The 20603-nt window shown below is 54.9% G+C and overlaps 5 protein-coding genes and 2 non-coding genes across 7 annotated transcripts; 3 read left to right on the forward strand and 4 right to left on the reverse strand.

Annotated features, from left to right (window-relative positions):
* Positions 1-56: 56 nt before the first annotated feature.
* Positions 57-9960, reverse strand: TBL3 (transducin beta like 3). Its single transcript, XM_016136587.2, has 23 exons — positions 9824-9960; positions 8370-8421; positions 8191-8286; positions 8058-8105; positions 7806-7947; positions 7626-7710; positions 7372-7542; positions 7197-7272; positions 7022-7115; positions 6754-6935; positions 6525-6666; positions 6375-6433; positions 6188-6291; positions 5539-5686; positions 5217-5447; positions 5074-5144; positions 4832-4988; positions 4694-4752; positions 4321-4424; positions 4154-4225; positions 3908-4066; positions 3703-3824; positions 57-3156 (listed from the first exon to the last, which is right to left on the reverse strand). The coding sequence occupies exons 1-22, from the start codon at positions 9862-9864 to the stop codon at positions 3715-3717; spliced, it is 2403 nt and encodes an 800-aa protein (XP_015992073.1). The 5' UTR covers positions 9865-9960; the 3' UTR covers positions 57-3156; positions 3703-3714.
* On the forward strand, positions 1174-3913 carry NOXO1 (NADPH oxidase organizer 1). The gene is made up of 8 exons (XM_016136594.2): positions 1174-1239; positions 1344-1424; positions 1613-1688; positions 1782-1956; positions 2133-2314; positions 2403-2516; positions 2874-2991; positions 3073-3913. Exons 1-8 carry the CDS (start codon positions 1174-1176, stop codon positions 3338-3340), a joined length of 1080 nt encoding a protein of 359 aa, XP_015992080.2. The 3' UTR covers positions 3341-3913.
* Positions 9961-11168: 1208 nt separating the features above from the next.
* Positions 11169-15038, reverse strand: RNF151 (ring finger protein 151). Its single transcript, XM_036226225.1, has 3 exons — positions 13037-15038; positions 12624-12720; positions 11169-11934 (listed from the first exon to the last, which is right to left on the reverse strand). Exons 1-3 carry the CDS (start codon positions 13291-13293, stop codon positions 11452-11454), a joined length of 837 nt encoding a protein of 278 aa, XP_036082118.1. The 5' UTR covers positions 13294-15038; the 3' UTR covers positions 11169-11451.
* Positions 14596-14721, reverse strand: LOC118607203. The gene has a single exon (XR_004952738.1). It is a non-coding gene; the product is annotated as a small nucleolar RNA ACA64 (small nucleolar RNA).
* A 114-nt stretch (positions 15039-15152) lies between the features above and the next one.
* Positions 15153-17141, forward strand: RPS2 (ribosomal protein S2). Its single transcript, XM_016136590.2, has 7 exons — positions 15153-15379; positions 15469-15558; positions 15865-15972; positions 16226-16399; positions 16484-16643; positions 16850-16941; positions 17027-17141. Exons 1-7 carry the CDS (start codon positions 15203-15205, stop codon positions 17105-17107), a joined length of 882 nt encoding a protein of 293 aa, XP_015992076.1. The 5' UTR covers positions 15153-15202; the 3' UTR covers positions 17108-17141.
* On the forward strand, positions 16026-16159 carry LOC118607185. The gene has a single exon (XR_004952724.1). It is a non-coding gene; the product is annotated as a small nucleolar RNA SNORA64/SNORA10 family (small nucleolar RNA).
* Positions 17142-17245: 104 nt separating the features above from the next.
* On the reverse strand, positions 17246-19697 carry NDUFB10 (NADH:ubiquinone oxidoreductase subunit B10). The gene is made up of 4 exons (XM_016136593.2): positions 19432-19697; positions 17996-18134; positions 17672-17811; positions 17246-17414 (listed from the first exon to the last, which is right to left on the reverse strand). The coding sequence occupies exons 1-4, from the start codon at positions 19577-19579 to the stop codon at positions 17311-17313; spliced, it is 531 nt and encodes a 176-aa protein (XP_015992079.1). The 5' UTR covers positions 19580-19697; the 3' UTR covers positions 17246-17310.
* Between the last annotated feature and the right edge of the window lie 906 nt (positions 19698-20603).

Here is a 20603-nt window from a genome sequence, read left to right on the forward strand (position 1 = left end):
GAGAAGACAGTCCTTTGGTGGAGAGTGTGGAAAGAATTCAACACACACACCAAAGGTAGAGTTGAAAGGAGTTTATTAGAAAAAGGATAACACTTCACAGTGCGGTCTCCTCTCAGAGGCAGAGAGTGATGAGGACAGTAAGAAACAATGAGACAGTAAACACACTGAGAGGGACCTAGAGAGACAGTGAGAGACAAAGGCACTGAGAGGGACTCGGTGCGTTCAGGGCCTCCTCCCTACATTAGTTCCAACAGCAGAAAATCACCATGCACCAAGGTTAGATGGGTCTGCAGAAATCTCCCCTATAAGGAAGCAGCCCAGAAATGTGGGGCACTCAGGCATACCATCTCGAGATTCTAGGGCCTTCTGTCACCGCCCCATTTAGTGGGGGGAATAGTCACTCCTGGTCTCAGAGGATGCAGTAACTTATAATAAATCATGAATTCAGAGACTGCTCTTAAAACAGTCCCAGTCACAACCTTCCCCACCTCCAAATGCCGGGTGGCTGCAGAGAGATTCCCTTCTTTCTGCCTTAAGTCTGCCCCCCATAGAGGAACTTCTGGGGTGACCCTATGAGGTCTGCCCCTTCCCAACACATACAGAAAAACTGATAATTAGCCCTTTAACATAAGTTTCCTCCTTTGTGACTTGGTAACATTGAGAGCTCTTTCTCCAAGGTAGTTGATTAAGCCATTCCTGATAACTGCCTGTGAGCTCTCCAGGTGAGTTCAAAGACAGCAGTGGGGCCCACCCTGGCAGCAGGCTCTCATCAGTATCAACACAGGGCGTGGGAGAGCTGGATGAGCCAGGCCTGGCGGCACTTTGATGATTCTTCCTTCTCTCAAGGCCAGACTTCGGTAGGAGGGCCTCAGGCAGCAGTCCTAGCCCTTCCATCACATCTGTGCTCCCCCTCTCACTCTCAAGCCTTGTGTTTCTGCCCGTCCACCCAAACCTTCAGCTTGGGGTGTAGTGAGGAAGTTGTGAAGGAAGCAGGTAGGGCAGCACTGCGAGATCCTGGCAGGTCTGAGGTGAGGCGTCACAGGGGAATTCCCACCAATCTTCCGGGCGCCCGCGAGTGCCTCCCCACCCAGTGCGGACAAGGAAGCTGCAGGACCCTCCACTGCTCACTGCCGGCTTCAGAGGCCCAGGATTGCGACTCAGAAAGCCACAGCTATGGCGGGCCCTCGGCACCCGGCATCAGTACGCGCAGCAGCTCTGGTGCAGACAGAGAGGCTCCAGGTATGACCCTACAGGTCCCTAACAACCTTGAGAAGGGAGGGAGGTTAGGAGGGAGTTTTTATGGCCTGGCCCCTCCCAGATACCCCCAGCCTTTCCTCCAACAGACATTTGCCTTCTCTGTGCGCTGGTCTGACAACAGCAACACCTTTGTGCGCAGGAGCTGGGATGAGTTCAGGAGGCTTCATGTGAGTGACCCTGGGGTGACCCAACTTGACCCACCCCTGACCCCCACTGGAGTGTCTGCTCTCACACCCTGGAGGGCTTCCTGTCCTTATAATCTTGGCAAGGGAACCCCACCCTCCCAAGTGAACTCCAGTGGACGTTGGGACCTACTGGTCTTGGGACCAATAGACTGGTTGGTTCTCGCCCTTAGAAGACCCTCAAGGAGACCTTCCCAGTAGAGGCGGGCCTGCTGCAGAGATCTGACCGGGTTCTCCCCAAGCTTCCAGGTCAGGCCGGCAGGGATCCTGGGAGGGGCAGGGGCAGCCTGGTGGGGGGACACCCTGGGGGAGGGTTAGACATTTGGTCTGTCATGCCCACAGACACTTCCTTGTTGGTGCGCGGGGGGCGAACGGGCCGAGGCCTGACACGTTTGCAGCTGCTGGAGACCTATTTACAGACATTGCTGTTGGTGAACCATGTGTCTAGGGCACCGGCGCTCACCAGCTTCTTTGCACCACAACCCTGGGACCTGGAGTCCACACTGCCACCTGGCAGGTGCTTGACTGTCCCAAACTCCCCATGGGAAGTATCTGGAGGGTGGAGGTGGCATAGTGGAGAAAGGGCCTAAGAGGTCCAAAGGCAGGGCAGCTGAGGGACTTCTGAGGGTAGGCAGGCCAATCCCCACACTTCCCACCCACCCATCTCTTGCCCGTGCCTGCTGCCCTTTCCAGCCTGGTGATCTTGCCTGTCCAGGAAGAGCCTCTACCTGGCCCTGTGGGCAGCCTTTCCATCCACAGCCTGGAGGCTCTGAGCCTGCACTGCCTGCAGCCCTTCAGCACCCAGGACACACAGGGCCGACCCTTCCATGCTCAGGCCCAGGAGGCCCTAAATGTGCTGCTGCAACACCCCTCAGGTAGGGCTGGGCAGGAGTCTGGGGTTTCAACTTTCTGCCCCCAGGAGCCCAGTGGGCCTGGGGAGCTGAACCCCTGTCTTGTACACAGGCTGGTGGCTGGTAGAGAATGAAGACCGCCAGATAGCATGGTTTCCTGCTCCCTACCTGGAGGAGGTGGCCCCAGGCCAGAGACAAGAGCAGGGACAGCCCCTGGGGAGTAGTGGTATGAGACTAACCCTCTTCTTCCCTATGCCCTTCACCACCACCACTGGGCAGCATACAGCAAGGCTGGGCCACACATACCACCTGACCCAGGGGAGAGAAGCTGTGGAATGACTAGGTGGTGGCAGTAGCCTGTGCGTAGCACCCATAGGAGGGTGGAGATCCAGTGGGCTTTAGAGTGGTCCTTGGTGTCAGCAGAGATCCAAACAAAGAGGAATCCCACAGTTGGTGATTCAGTGGGGAATGAGGGGACCAAGAGGTAGAAGCCTTGTGTGACCACCCGCCCCCTGCACAGTGGCATTCAGAGCCGCTGTTGCACCTTCACACGAAGGTGACCTCCCAAGTACCCCACTTCCAGGGTCCCAGTTCTGTGCTTCCCGTGCCTATGAAAGCAGCCAGGCCGACGAGCTGTCAGTACCTGCAGGGGCGCGTGTGCGCGTGCTGGAAATGTCAGACCGTGGCTGGTGGCTATGCAGGTGTGCAGGTGTGGGGTTTTGGCAGGGGGTGTCCAGCCAGAGGTAAGGCCTTGTGCTAACCAAACCCCATTTTTATCACAGGTTCGGCAACCGCACAGGTCTTCTCCCCTCCGTGCTGCTGCAGCCAGATGGGTTGGGCGTGCTCCTGAGTGGGCCAGGGCTCCACTGTGGGGCAGAGAGTGGGGAGGACAGGGTGGACGAGGCCCAAAGCTGCCCTGAGCCCCCCCAGGCAACAATCCTTCCCCCTACTGTGCCCACCCGCCCCCTGCGCAGTGCCATTCAGAGCCGCTGCTGCACCATCACACGAAGGGCACTGGGGAGGGATCCAGGGGGTCAGGGATCCCCTTGAGGGTATGCAGAACCACACTGAGGGCTGTGCTGTGCACCCCACAGCTGGAGCAGCAGGCCAGAGGCTCCAGACCCCAGGGAGTCTGGAGCCTGATGACAGCCATATACCATCCCCAGCTCAGGAGGAAGTGCATTTGGGTATGGGATTCCCTGACTGACAGGGCCAGGAGGCTATACTCTTCTATTTCCTCTAAGTAAAAAAATCTACTGATTGACCTATATCCAGTATCTGTGCTGAGGGGCAGGCCTGTTGGGTCATATCCAGGCCACAGCACAGGGATGGGGCAGGCCAAGGTTGTGACCCAGGACCCAAAGTGAGACAATGCCCAGACAGACACAGGGAGCTAGAATAGAAAAGTACACCTTCTGCGTGTTTCAGAGGGCTGAGGGGGCCACAGGGAGGGTGGGTAGCTTCATGTTGTGCCATAGGAAGTCGAGGAAAGTAGCTGCCTGCAGTGTCCGGCTGAGCCTCTGAAAGTGCCGCTCTGGTGGATGACAGAGGCTGTCAGGGATCCGCACAGTCTGGCCCGGCTACTTCCTACCCCCACCGGGGGCAATGCCTACGTACCGGTGTAGGGCATCAGGGCCTCAAGTGAGGCCCGAACACCTTCATAGGCCAGCAGCTCTTCAGGAGCCTCATGCCGTAGGAGCACACCCAGCACAGCCTGGGCTTCGTGGCAGTGCCTTGAGTTTGTGTTCCACGTGACACAGAAACGTAACAAGGCCTCTGCAGGTAACAGAGATGGTCAGATATGCCCACTGGCCATCCCACCCAGATCAGCCACTGTCCAGCCTCTACCGGCCCACCCCAAACCTTTCTGGTCTCGCCGCAGCCGGAGCACTGTGGCTTCCAGCTTCTCACAGGCTTCAGGGTCCCTCCGGATGGCTGTGGAAGGAGAGAAGATAAGCCTTAGGGAAGGGGCATAATGGACTTCAGAGGCCCCCCACTCCACCACCTGTCAGGCCCGAGGCATAACTAACCCTGGATAACAGTCAACACAGTGTGGGGCCGGTCCAGGGAGATAGCCAGGCCCAATGCCCGCAGGTACCGCTTCTCCTGAAGCAGGTTATCCAGTTCTTGCTGCCTGGTGGGGGAAGGTGGGAGGATAGGGCCATAGGGCTGTGGCTGAAGGCAGAGCCACCAGAGGGCTGGCTTGGGAATTGGCAGCCCAGGTCTGAGCACTCACTGATGGTGAGCTGTGTCGCCGCTCTGAGCCTATTTCCCCACACTGTAAAGCAGGGGTGATGCCAATATACCCTACATTAACCGGAGAATGTGACGCTGACACATGGGATGTACCAGACATATGGGTGACACTCACAGGGAGGCTAAGGTGGGAACTCCCAGACTTACTTGACCACCTGCGCCTCCTTCTTGGCCTGTTCCTCTGCCTGCTCAGTCTCGGTCACATCCTAGTGTCAGACGGGGGTCAGACTGGTACCCCCATGCTGCCCTACCCACTCTGTACCCACCCAACCCAAGCCCACACACCTTCCATAGGATGACACAGGAGTCACTGGCACCAGTGAGGGCATAGTCATCCAGACGGTTGCAGTGCAACCCCCAGACCTTGTCCTCGTGTGCATCCAGTGTCTTCACGCACTCATTGTTCTTGATGGTCCAGAGCTTCACAAGCCCGTCGGAACCACTGGGTTTGGGATTGGGAGGAGGCTCAGTGTCAAGGCCTGTCCCCCAGCTCACTCCACCCACTGCCCTGTCCCCAACCCATTCACCTGGACAGCAGTTGTGTGCCACGGCTCACAAAGGCCACCTTCAGCACAGAAGCATCATGCCCCTCAAATGTCTGCAGGATTGGGACAGGGAGGTCATGAGATAGCATCAGGTAGGGGTCAGGTCTAGTGTAGGGTCAGCTTACCTTGAGGCAGCTGAAGTCTTGCAGTGCCCAGAGCTTGACGGTACCATCGGCTGAAGCTGTGGCCAGCACCTGGTCCATAGGTGAGAACTGGACACACCAGAGGCCACGCCGGTGGCCTGAGAAGACGCCCAGCAGTTGGCACTGTGGCAGGGCCCAGAGCTTGGCTGTGCGGTCCTGTGAGCCTGTGGCCAGCAGTTTGTCATTGGGGGCAACGGCTACACTGTTGATGTCCTGGTGAGGGGAGTAGGCAGCAGCTCACTCAGATCCTTATGCCAGCAAGGGCCCCGCCACACTATTGACCCAACGTGCCATGTGTGGTCACCTTGTCATGGCAACGCTGTGTGGCCAAGGCCTGTAGGAGGACAGGACCACTGTCTGGGGCTTTGTTCTTGGACAGCAGAACTTCGGGGAGGGGCCACAGCTTCACAGTACAATCCTGGCTGCCGGTCACCAGGAAGGTCTCCTTCAGCCTAAGGCCCAATGAGGGGGAGGAAGAGACAGACACCTGTTGAGCCCCTACCAGCCCTGTCTGCCAATGCATCACAGCTCAAGCCTGTAGTACCACGGATGGTCCAGACCAGAAGAACTCTCCAAGACCACTTGCCCCAACTTAAAACTCTACCATCCACCCTTGGTGCTGCCACACCAGGTGACTTTGTCCCAAAAATGGAACCCCCAGCTCTAAATGCAGGGAGCACCTTTTTCACCTGGGCCTTGTTCAGGGTCATTCTCTCTGCCCCAATGCCCCACCGCTTTTATTCACCCAGCCCCGAGGCCACTTTCAGAAACCCCCCCCTCCCATGGCACCTGGGTGTGCCTCTGGCCCATTCTTTGTTCCACATCCCTGGGCTGGAGTGTCAAAAAGCAAGGCCAAAGCCACCTTCTCTTCATCTCCCTAAAACAGAACCCCATCAGTAGGGCCTGAGCCTCTGCCTCCGTGACAACCCTGGACCCTAGCCCTAATCTGATACCTAGAGCAGCAGATGGTGCCCACGCTGTGTGTGTGCCCAGAGCCGTGAGCCACACAGGTCACTTCACCAGCCTTGTTCATCCTCCAGACACGGATACTCTGGTCCTGGGGATGGGAAGGGTGAGGACAGGTGCTGGGCTGGGCTTCCCTAATTGGGACCCATGCCTCCACACCTCGGGGTACCTCACCTTGGCACAGCTGGCAAATAGCCGCCCCTTCCGGAACACATCGAGGGCCAACACAATGTCTGGGATGAAGTGGAGAGAGACCAATTAAGGGAAAGGAGAAGCAGTTCAGTCCAGGAAGAGAGTCCAGGGGCATCGGCGGGGTGCCCTCACCTGTGTGGCCATGGAGAATCTGGCAGGCTGAAGTGTGTAGCTCAAATACTTTCAGGCATGGGCTGTTGGAGGCCACAACAATGTGGGAGTCCTCGGGCCCAAGGAACCGGACATCTAATATCTCCTCACTGTAACCAGCAAACTGGGGGGTGGAGAGACACAAACCAGGACATTTGTGAATGGAGGGCTGGTGTCCACAGGCCATAAACTGGGCAGGGGCAGTGCTCACCTGTTTCTGCAGCTGAAGCGAACGTGCCTCATAGAGCAGCAGGTTGTGGTCAGCGGTGACACTGAGGAGGAGGCCAGCGGCTCGGACCAGAGTGCAGTGGGTCAGCTCCCGCCCAGGGCCTGACAGCTGCTGTTGTGTGTGTACACACTGCCCAGAGGCTGCCTCCCACACACGCAGTACACCTGTGCAAGGACAGAGGCTGCTGGGACTTACAGGTCCATGGGCTATTGTAAGTTCCTGCTGCCCACCCTGGCCTGGCCCCACACACCTTGGTTGCCAGCTGTCAAAAAGTGCAGGTCCGTGGACTTCACACCCAGCTGGGGTGCTGGTTCCTCTGGCAACAGCACTGCAGCCTCCACACTCTGGGGAGGAGCAGGTCAGAGGTGACAGACCCATCCCTAACCCTACCCCACTCACTAGCCCTGACCCCTTGGTACACCCACCTCAAACACTGGCACAGTCCGCAGGGCCTGGTGGCTCCGCAGGTCCCAGACAATGCAAATCTTGTCCCGGCCCGAGCTGGGGGAAACAGCCACTTTATTCTCTACTCTCAGTCTTGCACCCCCCACCCACTCAGTCACCCAATTCCTGCCAAGGCCTGGGTGGAAGGCCACTGACCTGAGCATGGTGTGGCCATCAGCACTAAAGGTCAGAGAGGTGACAGCACTGTAGTGAGCAGTAAGTATAGCCAGGCATGACCGGTCCTGTAGTGACCATATGCGGATGGCGGCGTCCATGGCTGAGGAGAAGAGGAGCAGGCGTGCAGGGTCCGGATGGAAGGCCACCAAACTATAGGCAGGTGGGCAGGGTCAGTGAGCTGTGCCACCTCAGAGTGATGCCCCACCCGCCCAGCCTCTGCTGCTCCTACTCACTGCACGACACCTGGGGAGCCCCGGAAGTGGTGTGTCCCATAGTGCTGCACAATATCCCAGATGCGCACAGCCCCATCACAGCCACCTGTGGGAATGTACTTTTGGTAAGGGGACTGGTGTACCCAAAGTCCCCTACCCATGTGCCTTATAGCTGGCCTACCCACCCAGCTGGGGTCCTACCTGTGGCTAGTAGTGTGGAGGTAGAGTCAAAAGCCATGGTGGCCACAGGGGCCGTGTGTACTGCCTTCCACAGGCGGGTGACACTGCCCTCTCGCCAGGCCCATTGAGCCAGCAGCAGTGCCCGACTGGCTGTCACCAGCACCTAGAGGAGGATGCAATTCAGTTGGGGGTAAAGGCACAGCCACCCATCCTCATAAACTCAAAGTTTGGTTGGGAGGTGGTGGAACCCCCTCCTGTCCCTTCTCTATATACCTCATCATCAGGGCTGAGGTCAAAGGCAGTAATGTCCTCCTGGTCCTCCTAGGGAGCAAGAGTGGACACACAGTGCTTGAGAATAGGCTGCTTTTCCACACTAGCCCCTCGCCCTGGCTCTCCTTCTCCTCACCTGCTCCAGGCTACGTAGTATGGCCCCCGAGGCCACATCCAAGATGTTTATTCTGGTACCACAGACGCAGAAGAGGTGCTGCCCAGTCTGGTCCAGCTGGTGAAAGAGAGGCCTCAGCTAAAGGTAACACTCTGCAGCCCCTGCCTGCCCCACCACTCTGCCCCTCCCTAGGCTGGTACCTGCACCTTCCCGCCCTTGTAGAAAGGCTCGATCTTGCGCTCAACAGCATAACTGGAGGAAGGACAAAGGGAGAGAGTGAATCACCCATTCCTTGGTCCCCAGTGCCCAGTGCTGGGTTCTCTCCCAGGGGTTAACCTAACAGGCCCCTGTGATTATAGGCAGCAGCAACAGGGATAGGCTGGGGGGAGGGGGAGTGTCTTCTCACTGGTACCTTCTTTAACCTCTCAACAGAACTGTGAGTAAGTGTTAGTACTCCCATTGTACAGAAAATTGGAGACCCAAAGCTGGTTGTTGATCCATAAGGGGTGCCATGACAGCACAGGCAGTCCAATAGCTGTCTTTCCAGATTCCCCAGAGCCCAGTAGGCCAGTCCTTGGGGGGCCCCTGCTGGCCATGGGAGGTCAGACCTGGGTACCACCAGCCCATAGCAACATGATACTCAACATTTTCAACCCTGAGGTCCCGCTCCTCACCACCAGCCTGGCCTGCATCCCAGCCTCCAAGTAGCCATCTTCCCTCTTCAGCTGCCTCCAGGCCACTGCACCCTCCCCTCTGGGCAGCTGTTCCAGTATCTTCACTAAAATCCTTTTAGCACATCTGTTTACATCACCATCACAACTTAAAACCCTCCCCTCTCCTTACATGTAACCAAGATCCTGCCTGAAGGGGCCACTGCTGATCTTTCTTGTTTCTCACAGGTTGTTCCCTGTACACTGCCTAAATCTCTCTTTTCAGATTTCAAAGGCACCTGGTTAACTCCACTGCGGGAAGCCTTACTGCCAATATGAAACAAAGCCTCCCAACCCCCAAACCCAGTTGACCATCCAAAGAGGTGGCTCTTAGTGCCAGGGCTTCCCGTTGCTTAATATGTTTATCCTGCCAAACTGCGTTGCACGCAGCGGGGTTGCTTCTGTCCCGTTCCGGACACTAAGCACTTAGATGTTCAGCAGCTTTGGGGACTGAATAAGCACGGGATTCAGGGCTTCCTGGGCCACTGCTGACTGGGCCCATCTCCTGACCTCTCTTCCTGCTCCCTGGAGAAGAGGGGCAACAAGTGAAAGCTCATAGGTCGCCTGCCCCAGAGGTGGTTCTCCCGCTACCGGAGGGATGAAGGGTGGCATTTCTCTCCAGGATCAGCCTCCACTGGTGCTCAATCCGCCCCTTCCTCCTTCTCTGGGATTTCTAGACCCCACCCCCAAGCCGGCTGCTAGTTTAAGCAACCGAGGCTGGCTGTCCCCGGTCGGGTTCCAGTCCTCCCCGAGAGCAGTCGGCGCCGGCTCTTCCACCTTACAACGCCACAGCCGCCACGACCTCGAGGGCCAGTCCGTACACATCCCTCACCGCCCCTCCAGACTCGAATGAGCACCCGGTTCACAGCATGCGCCTTTGCTACTCCGCTGAGAACCCGGTTCTCTCCCCGGACGGCGCCGACAGCCCCAGCGCCCCAGCTCACTTGGCCTTGAAGCGGCCCACTCTGGCCGCAGCCTCCTCCATGTCGCTGCCGCCACCGCAGCTGCCACCGCCGCGTGAGGGGAACCCGTGCGCTACTGCTCACTGCCGGCGCACTTCGGTATCGTCACCGTCCACTACCGATGTGACGTCATTAGCACTGCGACCTCGGCGCCATCTTTGCTGTGGTTAGTGGCTGCCGTGTCAGGAAGCGGAACCCGGCCGAGGCATTTCCGGCCCGCAGCCTGGCTGGGAAGCTGAGCGGATTGGAAGTGGCTCCAGCGGATGGGGTAGACTAACAGTGGACTGAATCGTTAGCTGTCTGGTCTTTTAATGGAAATTTAAAAAGGCGTTCCCTGAGAAGTGTTTATTAAAGTAATCCCAAGGGTCTTGCCTTCTCGGCATTCTAGTATTTGGGGGCGAGCGCGGTCGCGTGTGTCCGTGAGTAGAGCCTTGAACCAGGCCTTGGAGCTCACGGTGTGGTATGAGAAATAATGCATGTAGATGAATAAATCGAGTGACTTCAGAGTCGTTTAAGTATGCGAGCATATTCTATGTGCAAAGTACTGTTCTAGGCACTTGGGAGACACCAGAGAAGGAAAAAAATACTGTGTTCGAGTAGCCCGTTAGTTAAGTGAGAGCTGGTTTGAAGGGCTGTGGAATCAGCGAGGAGTGGAGCGAAGTTCAGGGGGTGCAATTTTAAATGGGGTGGTGGAGGAGGCTTCATGGAGGTGACACCTGAGCAAAAACCTGAAGTAGGTGAAGCAGGGAGCCATGTGGTTATTGTCGACTGAAAAATAATATCCACAGTGTTTAATCGCCAAAATAATTTATTCGGGAAAAAATGACTGCAACCCATAACATACAGACATGGCAAGCCACGCGCACATTATGACCGGCCTGCCAAAGAGGAGGAGTATTTAAATAATGGAAAAGGAAGTTAATGGAAGAGGAAATTGGAACCATAGACCTTTATTATAAACGAGTTCTTACTGTAGGGTTTTTGCGATTTCTCAGAGCGCGAGATCTTCCATAAGCCCTAGGTCTTCCCATACACTGTCCCCACTTCTTATGTTTGCTTAAAGTTCCAGTTCATCTTTATCATCTAGAGAAACAGTGCTTCAAGCTAAGGAACAGCCAGTACACAGGTCTGGCCTTAGGAGGAGCAACAGAAGTTCCTGTGGTTGCAGGGAATGAGTAAGAAAGAGAATATAAGGGCAGATGGTCAGAGATAACGGGATTCCTCGTGGATCATTGTGAGGAGTTGGGTTTTAATCAGCTCAGTTTTGAGCCATTGGTGCTATTGGCTATGAAGGTGGGAAGCAGATTGGTAGAAAGTAACTGGGAAAACCTCTGCTAGGAGACATTCATTTTGAGTAGAAAGAAGCCAGACAAGAGTGACGGAGAAGAGCCTTCAGGCAGCGGGTATAGCCAGTGCGAAGACACAGTGGTGGGAAAGAACTTAGAGAGGGGGAAAAGAATAGGGAGAAAGACCAAAGTATCCCCACAGAGTGAAGGGAGTAGTGCCTGGAGAGGTGGGGAGGGGGGCGGAAAATGAGATAAGGCTGTGAGGCCAGCAAGCACAGAGACAGCGGGGACCTGGCAAGTGCTCGCGTTTATTTACTTCTATATTTAAATGCCACTTTGCCTCTGGCCCCTCCACACTTCAGCCCCATTGCTGTTTTCTGGGGTGGCCTCGGTCTCCTCTTGCCTAGTGCTCATGAGCAGGGTGTCATCCTCCAGGAAGTCTCCTAGCTGGGCCAGCTGCCGGCGGATGAGGTTGGTAGTGCGGTGTAACTTGCGTAGTCGCCGTAGCAGGCACAGCACTAGGGTCCGGCTGTGCTCCTGGCGCTGGTCCCAAGCCTCGCGCAGCTGGCGGTAGCAGTTGTGGTGTGCACGTTCTGCTGGGCCCAGGGTGGCTCCGCAGCCCAGGGGGCAGCGCTGCTGGATACCATGTAGGCATTGCTGCCGGTGCTCAGTCAGGACCCCACGCGGCACCTGCTCTGTGCATCCCTCATTGGGGCAGGCCATCAGCTCGAAAGGGCATGAGTCCTGGTGCCCCTTGCGATGGGCCAGGGGGCATGTCACCAAGCAGCCAGCTTCAGCGTTCTTGCACTGGGAGTGGGGAGAGCACCCCGTGAGCCAAACCAGGTTGGGCAAGAAACAGTAAACTAACTGGGAGCCTCCCAGGCTCTTATGACACCAATGACGTGGTGGAGAGAGAGGAGCAGTTGGGCAAATGCTTGGAAGTGGGAAGAATCTAGATTTCTGAGAGAAGGGGGTCCGGCCCTGAGGCTTACAGAACAGGGAGGTACATGGCTGGATTAGTCTAGCAAGTCGTATGTATACTAGGCTCTTTTTTTTTTTTTTTTTGGACCTCCATTTCCTCATCTATAAAATTAGGTAGCTAGACTTAGGGGGATTACTTTGTAAATTATATAAATGTCTAACCACTATGCCGTATACCTAAAAAATGTTTAATGTCAACTCTAATTGAAAAAAAAAAAAATTAGAGGATAGGAGAGTACTAGCCAGCACAGTAAACAATTCATTTTCTAAAATCCCCATTTTACATTTTGAGGCCCCAGGGGCTGAGAGGTTAGGTAACTTGCTAAGAGTTTCACAGCAAGTAAGTGGTAGAGATGAGACATTTCAGCCAGGTCTGATACCCCCACGCTGCAGTCTGTGTTGCTGAAGCAGAAATCATCCCTTCTGAGGATGGGATTCCCCTTACCCCCTCTCCTGGCCCTGCCCCATCCTCCAAAGGGACAAGGAAGGTGGTGGCAGTGGGTGCTTTAAGCTACCTTGACTTCTAGGCGGCCAATGGTCTTCTGGAGCTTATTCACATGGACTATCTTTTTCCGTTTCACCTCTTTCCTGCAGCACGGACAGGTCTTTTGTCTAGGAGGCATGGGTAGGGGTACATTGGGATTGGGGAGGTAGCAAGTGGCAGCAACATGCCTCTGGTCTTCCCGTCTCTGTATCTGTTAGAGGCACGAGAGAGCTTTATAGGGAGCTCTCAGGTCTGAGGCTGGGGCAAGGGGCTTACAGATATCACAGGGTGAGGACCCCCATATTTCAGTGTCCCAGATTTGGTAACCAAATCCTTATGGCCATCATGACTCAGTGCTTTGCAGACCTTCCTTTCTGTTCTGGGTTACAAGAATGGACTCATCTCTACATTTGCCCTCCCATCCTCTTGTGTACCCAGTAGCACCTGGCTAGCCACCGGAGGATGCACTTCTTGCAGAAGATGTGGTGGCATGGCAACCTCACCGGCCTCTTGAGAACCCCGTGGCAGACAGAACACAGGAAGTTGCTGTCAGGAGGTCTGGCGAAGAGGCTGAGATCATACCCTCCACTCTGCAAAGGCCAGGCCAGCATCAGGGCCTGGCTAGAACCAGATTCCAGTCCCCCACTCCACAGGCCCAGAGAGAGACCCCAGGAAGCTTTGGGTGGGGAGGTGGGCCACATGAGAACCCCAAGTGGATTGGGTCAGCACCCACTTCGAGGAGGCAGCTATGAGCGTCAAGACCTCTGACTACCAATCCCCAGCTGAAGCTGGCCTTCTGAAAGATTTTCTTCTCACTTGCAAGCTCGTAACCCACTGTCTATCCTTTCTCAGTGAGAGAATGGGGGGCCAGCTCTGGGCGGGTCTCTGGAGTTAGGCACAAATATAAGGGCCAGTGGCAAAGAGTGTCTTGCACTCACCATGATCTGTTTTTGTATGGCTGCTCCAGTGATCATAAGGTGTCGAGGAGCCTCCACTTCATGGCAGTAGTGCACTGACATCATAGTGGCATTGTCCAGCTCAGGCCAATCACAGGGTCCCAGTGGGACCCTGTACTACCCTGACCTTGCTCCCCTATCTAGTCACAGATGGAGTATAGTATCCCCGATCTGGGACAGGTACCTGGAGCCCCTGCCATGGGGGTGGCTAATACCTAAGCAGCACTAGGCCAGGAACCAAGCTTCTGGGCAGTTTTCTCGACTTAAGAACGAATGCAGAAATTGTTCCCTTTAATTTCAAATAGTGCTGCCCAGGTGGCTAAAATCTGCAGAAGCTCAGGAGCTTTATCGCCCAAGACCCATGCTGCTAGCTCCTGGGTACAGATCTGGGAAATGAGAACCAGATTCCCATGCAACCTGCAGTACCACACTAAGGGAAGTAGTCTGTAGTAGGTAGGCTCTGACCATCTGGGCAGGCCAATGAGAAACCAGCATGTTCCCAAATGTGAGAGAACAGAGAAATGCAGGTTCAGTACCAGTGTGGTGACCTCGTCAAAACCTAAAGACCCTTACCGTGTCCTGAGAGAAATAATGAGCCACTGCAGAACTTTGAACTGTGAATCTTACACTCCCATCCCGGCTTGTGGTTACAGGCCCAGCCTGACTCCCATCAAGCTCAAGGTGAAAGGTACCCGGTATGAGACCTTCAGAGACATCCTCTAACTTCCAGACCCAAGATCTACCCCTGTGTGGTATCCAAAGCAGAGGTAGTCTGACTGGCAAGAGGCTAAGGCCCACAAGGGTATCCTTTCCACCTTGGTACCAGCGTTAAAAGATGCATTTTCCAGACTTACGGGAAGGTAGTCAAGAACATTTACACGCAGATGAGTTAGACCAACAACTTTATTGAAAGAGAGACGAGTCCTCCTACCCCCGCGGCCCTGGCGGCGTTGGCCTCAGGCTTGAGGGATCCAGGCGTCCTGCGGGCAGAAAACAAGGTCAGGGGACAGGGATCAGAGGCCAGAGAACCGGAGCCTGAATGGCGACGCATGTCGGGGCCTGGGTTTCACCTCCCCACATCGAAAAGTGGGCGGTGAGCTGAGTCCCCGGTGGCTCTGGGCGCCGAATCTCACCCACGGCCACAGACAAAGCCGCAGGTGATTTTCAACCAACGCCGATCTCCGCCCACCACCCAGCGATGAATAGGGACCGGGAAAGAGAGTGGCCGGACATACCTGCAACTGGAGAGGGCCCAACGCAGTCGCGAGCAGCACTTATAGCACTTCCGACGTCACACAGATTCCGGGGCCGTGGACCCTCAGATGCGCAGGCGCACTCCATCCTAGGCGGGTTATGAAGCCAATCACAGCTTTTTTACAGGCCCTTGACTCATCCGCGGGACAATCTAGATCTCGCGGCATTTGGCGCGCTATAAAAACCCGCTCCCGGAGACTGTCGTTCTTCTCCAAAAAATCACGTGAGTGTGGTCCTTCATGCAGCGCTGGCCTTGGCTGGGGGGTAGGGAGCGAGGAATCCGTGGACATCGGGCTGTACCTGAGCTGGCGTGCCCCCATTTTCGGGGGGTAGCTCCAGTACGGGCAGCAGCAGAAGCCCGGATCTCACTGGCTGTTTTTTTTTTTGCTCTCTTTAGCAAATGGCGGATGACGCCGGTGCTGCGGGAGGGCCTGGAGGCCCCGGGGGCCCTGGGATTGGAGGCCGTGGCGGCTTCCGTGGAGGATTCGGCAGCGGCGTCCGGGGTCGAGGTCGTGGCCGGGGTCGTGGCCGGGGCCGAGGCCGCGGAGCTCGCGGAGGCAAAGCTGAGGATAAGGAGGTAGGTCCGGGCCATGCGCGTGAGGCTGGCTGGTAAGCGGGGTCGGGCGAGCAGACTTTGTTATTGTCATCAGCATCTTTTCCCTACAGTGGATTCCCGTCACCAAGTTGGGCCGCTTGGTCAAGGACATGAAGATCAAGTCTTTAGAGGAGATCTATCTCTTCTCCCTGCCAATCAAGGTAACGTGGGGGGTTATTTTCGGGCATTGGGGAGGTGCAGCCATGGGGTGGGGGGTTCTCAGTTGTACTGAAGACAAGGAATAAGATTCAATATTGCTCCGCTGCTGAGGGGCCCAGGGATCCAAGTTTGAGAGGTTGGTTGTTCGAGTGCATTGGTTTTCTATCTCTGATGTCGGGTAATCAACCTGGAGAGGAAAAGTCGGGCAAGTGGAATACCAGTTCTGTTAGCAAGCCAGGTGGAGGCTCCCAGTGACTTGTTCACAGGCGGTTTTTGGTTTAAGTGTTTTTGTCACAAATCTGTTACAGGAATCTGAGATCATTGACTTTTTCTTGGGGGCATCTCTCAAGGATGAGGTTTTGAAGATTATGCCCGTGCAAAAGCAGACCCGTGCTGGTCAGAGGACCAGGTTCAAGGTATCCCAGCTATCTTATCTTAAAGAGCTATTTCTGCCAAGGGGCTTTGTAAGACTCTCCCAGCTCTGCATAGTTACACTTGTTTTCATACGTGTAACTTTCGTAATGGGGAGAGAGAGAAAGGATCTCCTCAAGATCTCAGATTGGTCTCATGGTGGCCTCTCCTTCCTTGAGGGGCACAACAAGCCCTGGGCAGTGTTTACTGATAATCATGTAAGCTAGTGGACCACCAACCACTTCAGTCTCTTCACAGGCATTTGTCGCCATTGGGGACTATAATGGACATGTCGGTTTGGGTGTCAAGTGCTCCAAGGAGGTAGCCACTGCCATCCGTGGGGCTATTATCCTGGCCAAGCTTTCCATTGTCCCTGTGCGACGAGGCTACTGGGGGAACAAGATTGGCAAGCCCCACACCGTCCCTTGCAAGGTAGGCCCAGTGGTAGTGAATGATGGGACTTGCAGTGGTAGGCTCCTTCCAGCCCTAGTCTCCTGATTCCCTCAACTTTTCCAGGTGACTGGCCGCTGTGGTTCTGTACTGGTGCGCCTCATTCCTGCCCCCAGGGGCACTGGCATTGTCTCAGCTCCTGTGCCCAAGAAGCTGTTGATGATGGCTGGTATTGACGACTGCTACACCTCAGCCAGGGGCTGCACTGCTACCCTGGGTAACTTTGGTAGGTATCCTACGTACAAGTTGTGGCCTTTTTTCGTTCTGCTTTATCAAACTTAGTATATAGTTGGTGTATTTTCAGAAGAAAACTTAGAATGCGTGGCAGACCAGCCCAAAGTGGGCTCTCTTCCTAAGAGTGCAACAGCTTCTTTCTGCACCTGGGGTCTTGTTTCAGATGAATCCACTGATCTGATGTTTTCCATTTTCTAGCCAAGGCCACATTTGATGCCATCTCTAAGACCTACAGCTATCTCACCCCTGACCTGTGGAAAGAGACCGTGTTCACTAAGTCTCCCTATCAGGTAGTGCCTGCCTGCTAACTCAGGCTAGATAAGTAGAAGGTGATAGTATGTTTGGCTACAACTAAAACCTTGTCTGTCTTTTTAGGAATTCACTGACCATCTTGTAAAGACCCACACTAGAGTTTCTGTGCAGAGGACCCAGGCTCCGGCAGTGGCCACCACATAATTTTATACAAGAGAAATAAAGTGAATTAAATCTATTAATAGTTGCTTTCTATTTATTTCATGAGCATGTGGTGGCTGAAATTAGTAGATGGGGCCAATCAGATGTGTCCAGGTTGAGGGCTGAAAATGACACCAAAAAGACATTTCATCATTTTTTATTTTAGTAATAGTGACAGTCTTGTGATGGGGGCTCAAGAAGCTCCCTCAGGCAGCAGTAGCCTCTTTAGCAGCTTTTCTCTCTGCTAGCATTCTCTGCTTCTGTTTTGCCAGGCACTTTCTGGCAGAATAATGGGCTCCCAGGTCGTGATCTGGAGAGAAATGGGGAGAGGAAAGTCATGGACCACTTCTGCCATGATGGGAACAGGGGTCTTTACTAATTCCAGTTACACCCCATAAAAGCTGACTAGCCTTGAGCAGTGATATTTGTAAAAAACCACAGATACGTAGATTTGAGAATTCGTTTTAGCAAAACTTTCAGCCTATACCCTGTGGAGACTAAATAGAGTTGGGAGTCAGGTAGCAAGGAGGAGGACCTAGAGGTCAGGCTAGGGTTGGGCTCACTCACAGCGGTCTTGGTAGGCCTTGGCCACCTGGGTAAACTGCTCCAGCTCCTTGGCACAGTTCTGCCTGTAGCTCTCACCTTCCCTCTGCTGACAGGCCTTTAGCCTTTCTTGGATAATGTTGACGATTTCTTGATCAACCTTGCTGAAAGAAAAAGGAACAAGAAAGATGATGTACAAGGAATCCCATTCCTGTACCCAGAGAGTAGAATGAAAGCAGGACCTTTGAGTACTGTGGTTCGACCCCCTTCATCCCCAAGATCTGGGCCAACCCCAGGAAGCATTCTAGCTGACAACCATCCCATGGCATCCCCAAGGACAGGACATACTAGTCTCGTCTCCATTGCATTTCTGCTTCAAACATGCATATGATATCCTTTTCCTTGCACTCGGTGATGTCTGGCACTCGGCGGAACTCCCGGTGGTAGTAGTAATACCTATTCTTCGCGTGCTGCCGCTCTATAAACTCTGCAAAGAAAACCCCAGACAAAGGGCCCATTGGTTTGGACAGGCCAGTTTGGATGGGCTCCCAGCTTTCTTATAAGCTGTAGGAGCAGGAAGACTTCCTAAATGTTCCCAGCTGGCATTGGACTCAGGAAGCTTGGACAGGCACATAACTGGTCCTGGTAAAGATTAGGCTACACACTGATGTCTTAGGTTTATGGAGAGCTCCCTGCAAGAGGCCCTTTTCACTTACAGATGGGACTGCGACAGAGGGAAGGCAGGATTCAGAATCCAGGTCCATACCTTACTACAGGCCTTGCCTATCAGCAATCTCCACCTCCTTGCCCTTTCCCAGCACAGGGAATCCACTGAGCCACCAGGAGGGATTCTAGTTCTGCCACAGCTGACCTGGCCTCAATTTTCCCATTGGTAACTGGACCTAATGAGATCTGATACATCCAGACCTATAAAACATTTCCTAAGAAACTGCTACAAAAAGAGGGAGTGGGTCCACTGCAATGCCTTTTCCAGACCTTGGGGGTCTGGTTTGCTGATTTTATCCTCCCTAACAAAAGAGCCACCAGAGTCTGCTATGCACCCCAAATGTTTTATTGTTGAATGAATTAAATGCATGGATGAATCACCTAGCACTAGTGACTAGGGCAAAACATGCTTGGTTGCCACACAAGACTGGCTGAACCACAGACTGGGCAAGAAAGAATTGCCTTGAACATTCCCCTGGTTTGGACCAGAGATGGGGGAATTTGGGCAGCTTTCAAGGGTGGGCAAACAAGGAGGACAAGTCACAGCACATCTAGGCTTTAGGGGCCTCACCCCTCACCCATCACACCTGACCACCCCTGTTATTTTGCAGATGTGCAAAGGGTTAGCGGGGAACCCTTCATTTCAATATCCGTTTGCTGACTTCCTATTGTGCACGTAGGATGCAAAGCGTGCAGGGAGACTGGGGTCTTAACAACAAGCCTCAGGACACAGATTGCGATATGCAAACCCTTAACACTTAGGTGAGGTAGGAGGCTAGGGGTGCGTAGAGGGTCCCCAAAGCGGCGAGGGCCGGAGAGCACTGACAGGTCCTGGTAAAGGAGGGGGCCTCGCCTCCTGGGGTGCAGTGGGGGTCCAAGAAGGCGACGGGGCCCGCAGGTCTCCGGATGGGGGCCCGGGTTGCAGTGGGGGGTAGTCACAGGGATGAAGCCCACAGTGCAGAGGGGTGTCCAGGATGGGCCATGGGACTCGAGGTGCCAGGGGCTCCGAGAAGCAGTGAGGGCCCTGGGAAGCGGCGAGGACCGAGTGGGGCCCGTACCTCTCATGAGGGTCACAGGCCGGTCCACGAGGAGGTCGAAAGCCTTCGTCAAGTAGGTGATGGGGTTGGGCAGCGAGGTCTGCGGGGAAGGCGCCGGCGTGCGGCGCGGGGGCTCGGGGTACACGTCCTTGTCCCAGCTGTCTGGCATGGCGGCGGTGCACGACGGGGTCTTTCACGGACACGTTGCCCTGGGCTCCAAATCTGTCCCGCGGCCTAGTTCGTCCGCAACGGAGGACGCCGGAGAGCGGCCGCGCCTGCGCACCACGTCCGGCGCGCGCGATGCACTATGGAACTTTTCCCCTCACCCGCCCATGGTGGGCTCGGACAACTCCTTGTGGCACGGGCGCCCTCTCGTGGGACCAAAGCGCCGTTGCACCTGTGGCCTCCCTGGGTTTCTATGGAGCACCCCTGCTTACATTCTAAAAGGAGACTCACACAGGTATTTATTTATTTAGTTCCAGCGGCGTGCAGTCATGTGCTAAGTGCAGCAGGGAACAAGATGAACACAGCTGGGCTCTTCTGGAAGACTCAGGCTGGTGGAGCAAACAAATAACACCACATCATAAAACACCAACTACTCTTCCAGATGACTTCTTGGATTACCCATTCCCTGTAGTCCTCTCTGGGCTCCACTATACCTGCCAGGGCCCCTTATGGACTGACTGATGCCCCTGAGCTTAGGGAACCTGCCTGGGGCAGAGCAGAAGGCGGGGCTTGCCTCTTGGAGTCCCCATCTATAGGGAGAGGTGGCTCCTACCCTGGTACCCTGGGCTCAGGGCATTTTGATGGTTCCATTTTTGCCTGGAGCATTGTTGTGCCCCCAAGGCAGCTCCACTGATCAGGGTCCTGCTGTCTGCCTTCTGTGATCTCCATACCTGGCATGGCCCATGGCTGGCACCAAGGAAGGTATGGGTTTCTTCCTGCCCAGAGCCTGGGATCATGGACACAGAGCCATCAACTCTATGGACACATAGAATCTGGAATCACAGAAATGTCAAATCTTCAATCATGAACTCTTAGAAACAGACATTGTCAGACCCAAGAATCCTAACATTGGCCTGTAACATTGGACTGAATGAGGGGACCCAATGGAGACAAGGCAGAGCCTCTCCCATCACCATGATGCCCTGTCATTGCCAAGATGATGGCTTTCTGCTGTTGCCTGGGAGCAG

This window comes from Rousettus aegyptiacus, unplaced genomic scaffold, assembly GCF_014176215.1.
Source record: "Rousettus aegyptiacus isolate mRouAeg1 unplaced genomic scaffold, mRouAeg1.p scaffold_m13_p_8, whole genome shotgun sequence".
In the NCBI taxonomy this organism is placed as follows: Eukaryota; Metazoa; Chordata; class Mammalia; order Chiroptera; family Pteropodidae; genus Rousettus; species Rousettus aegyptiacus.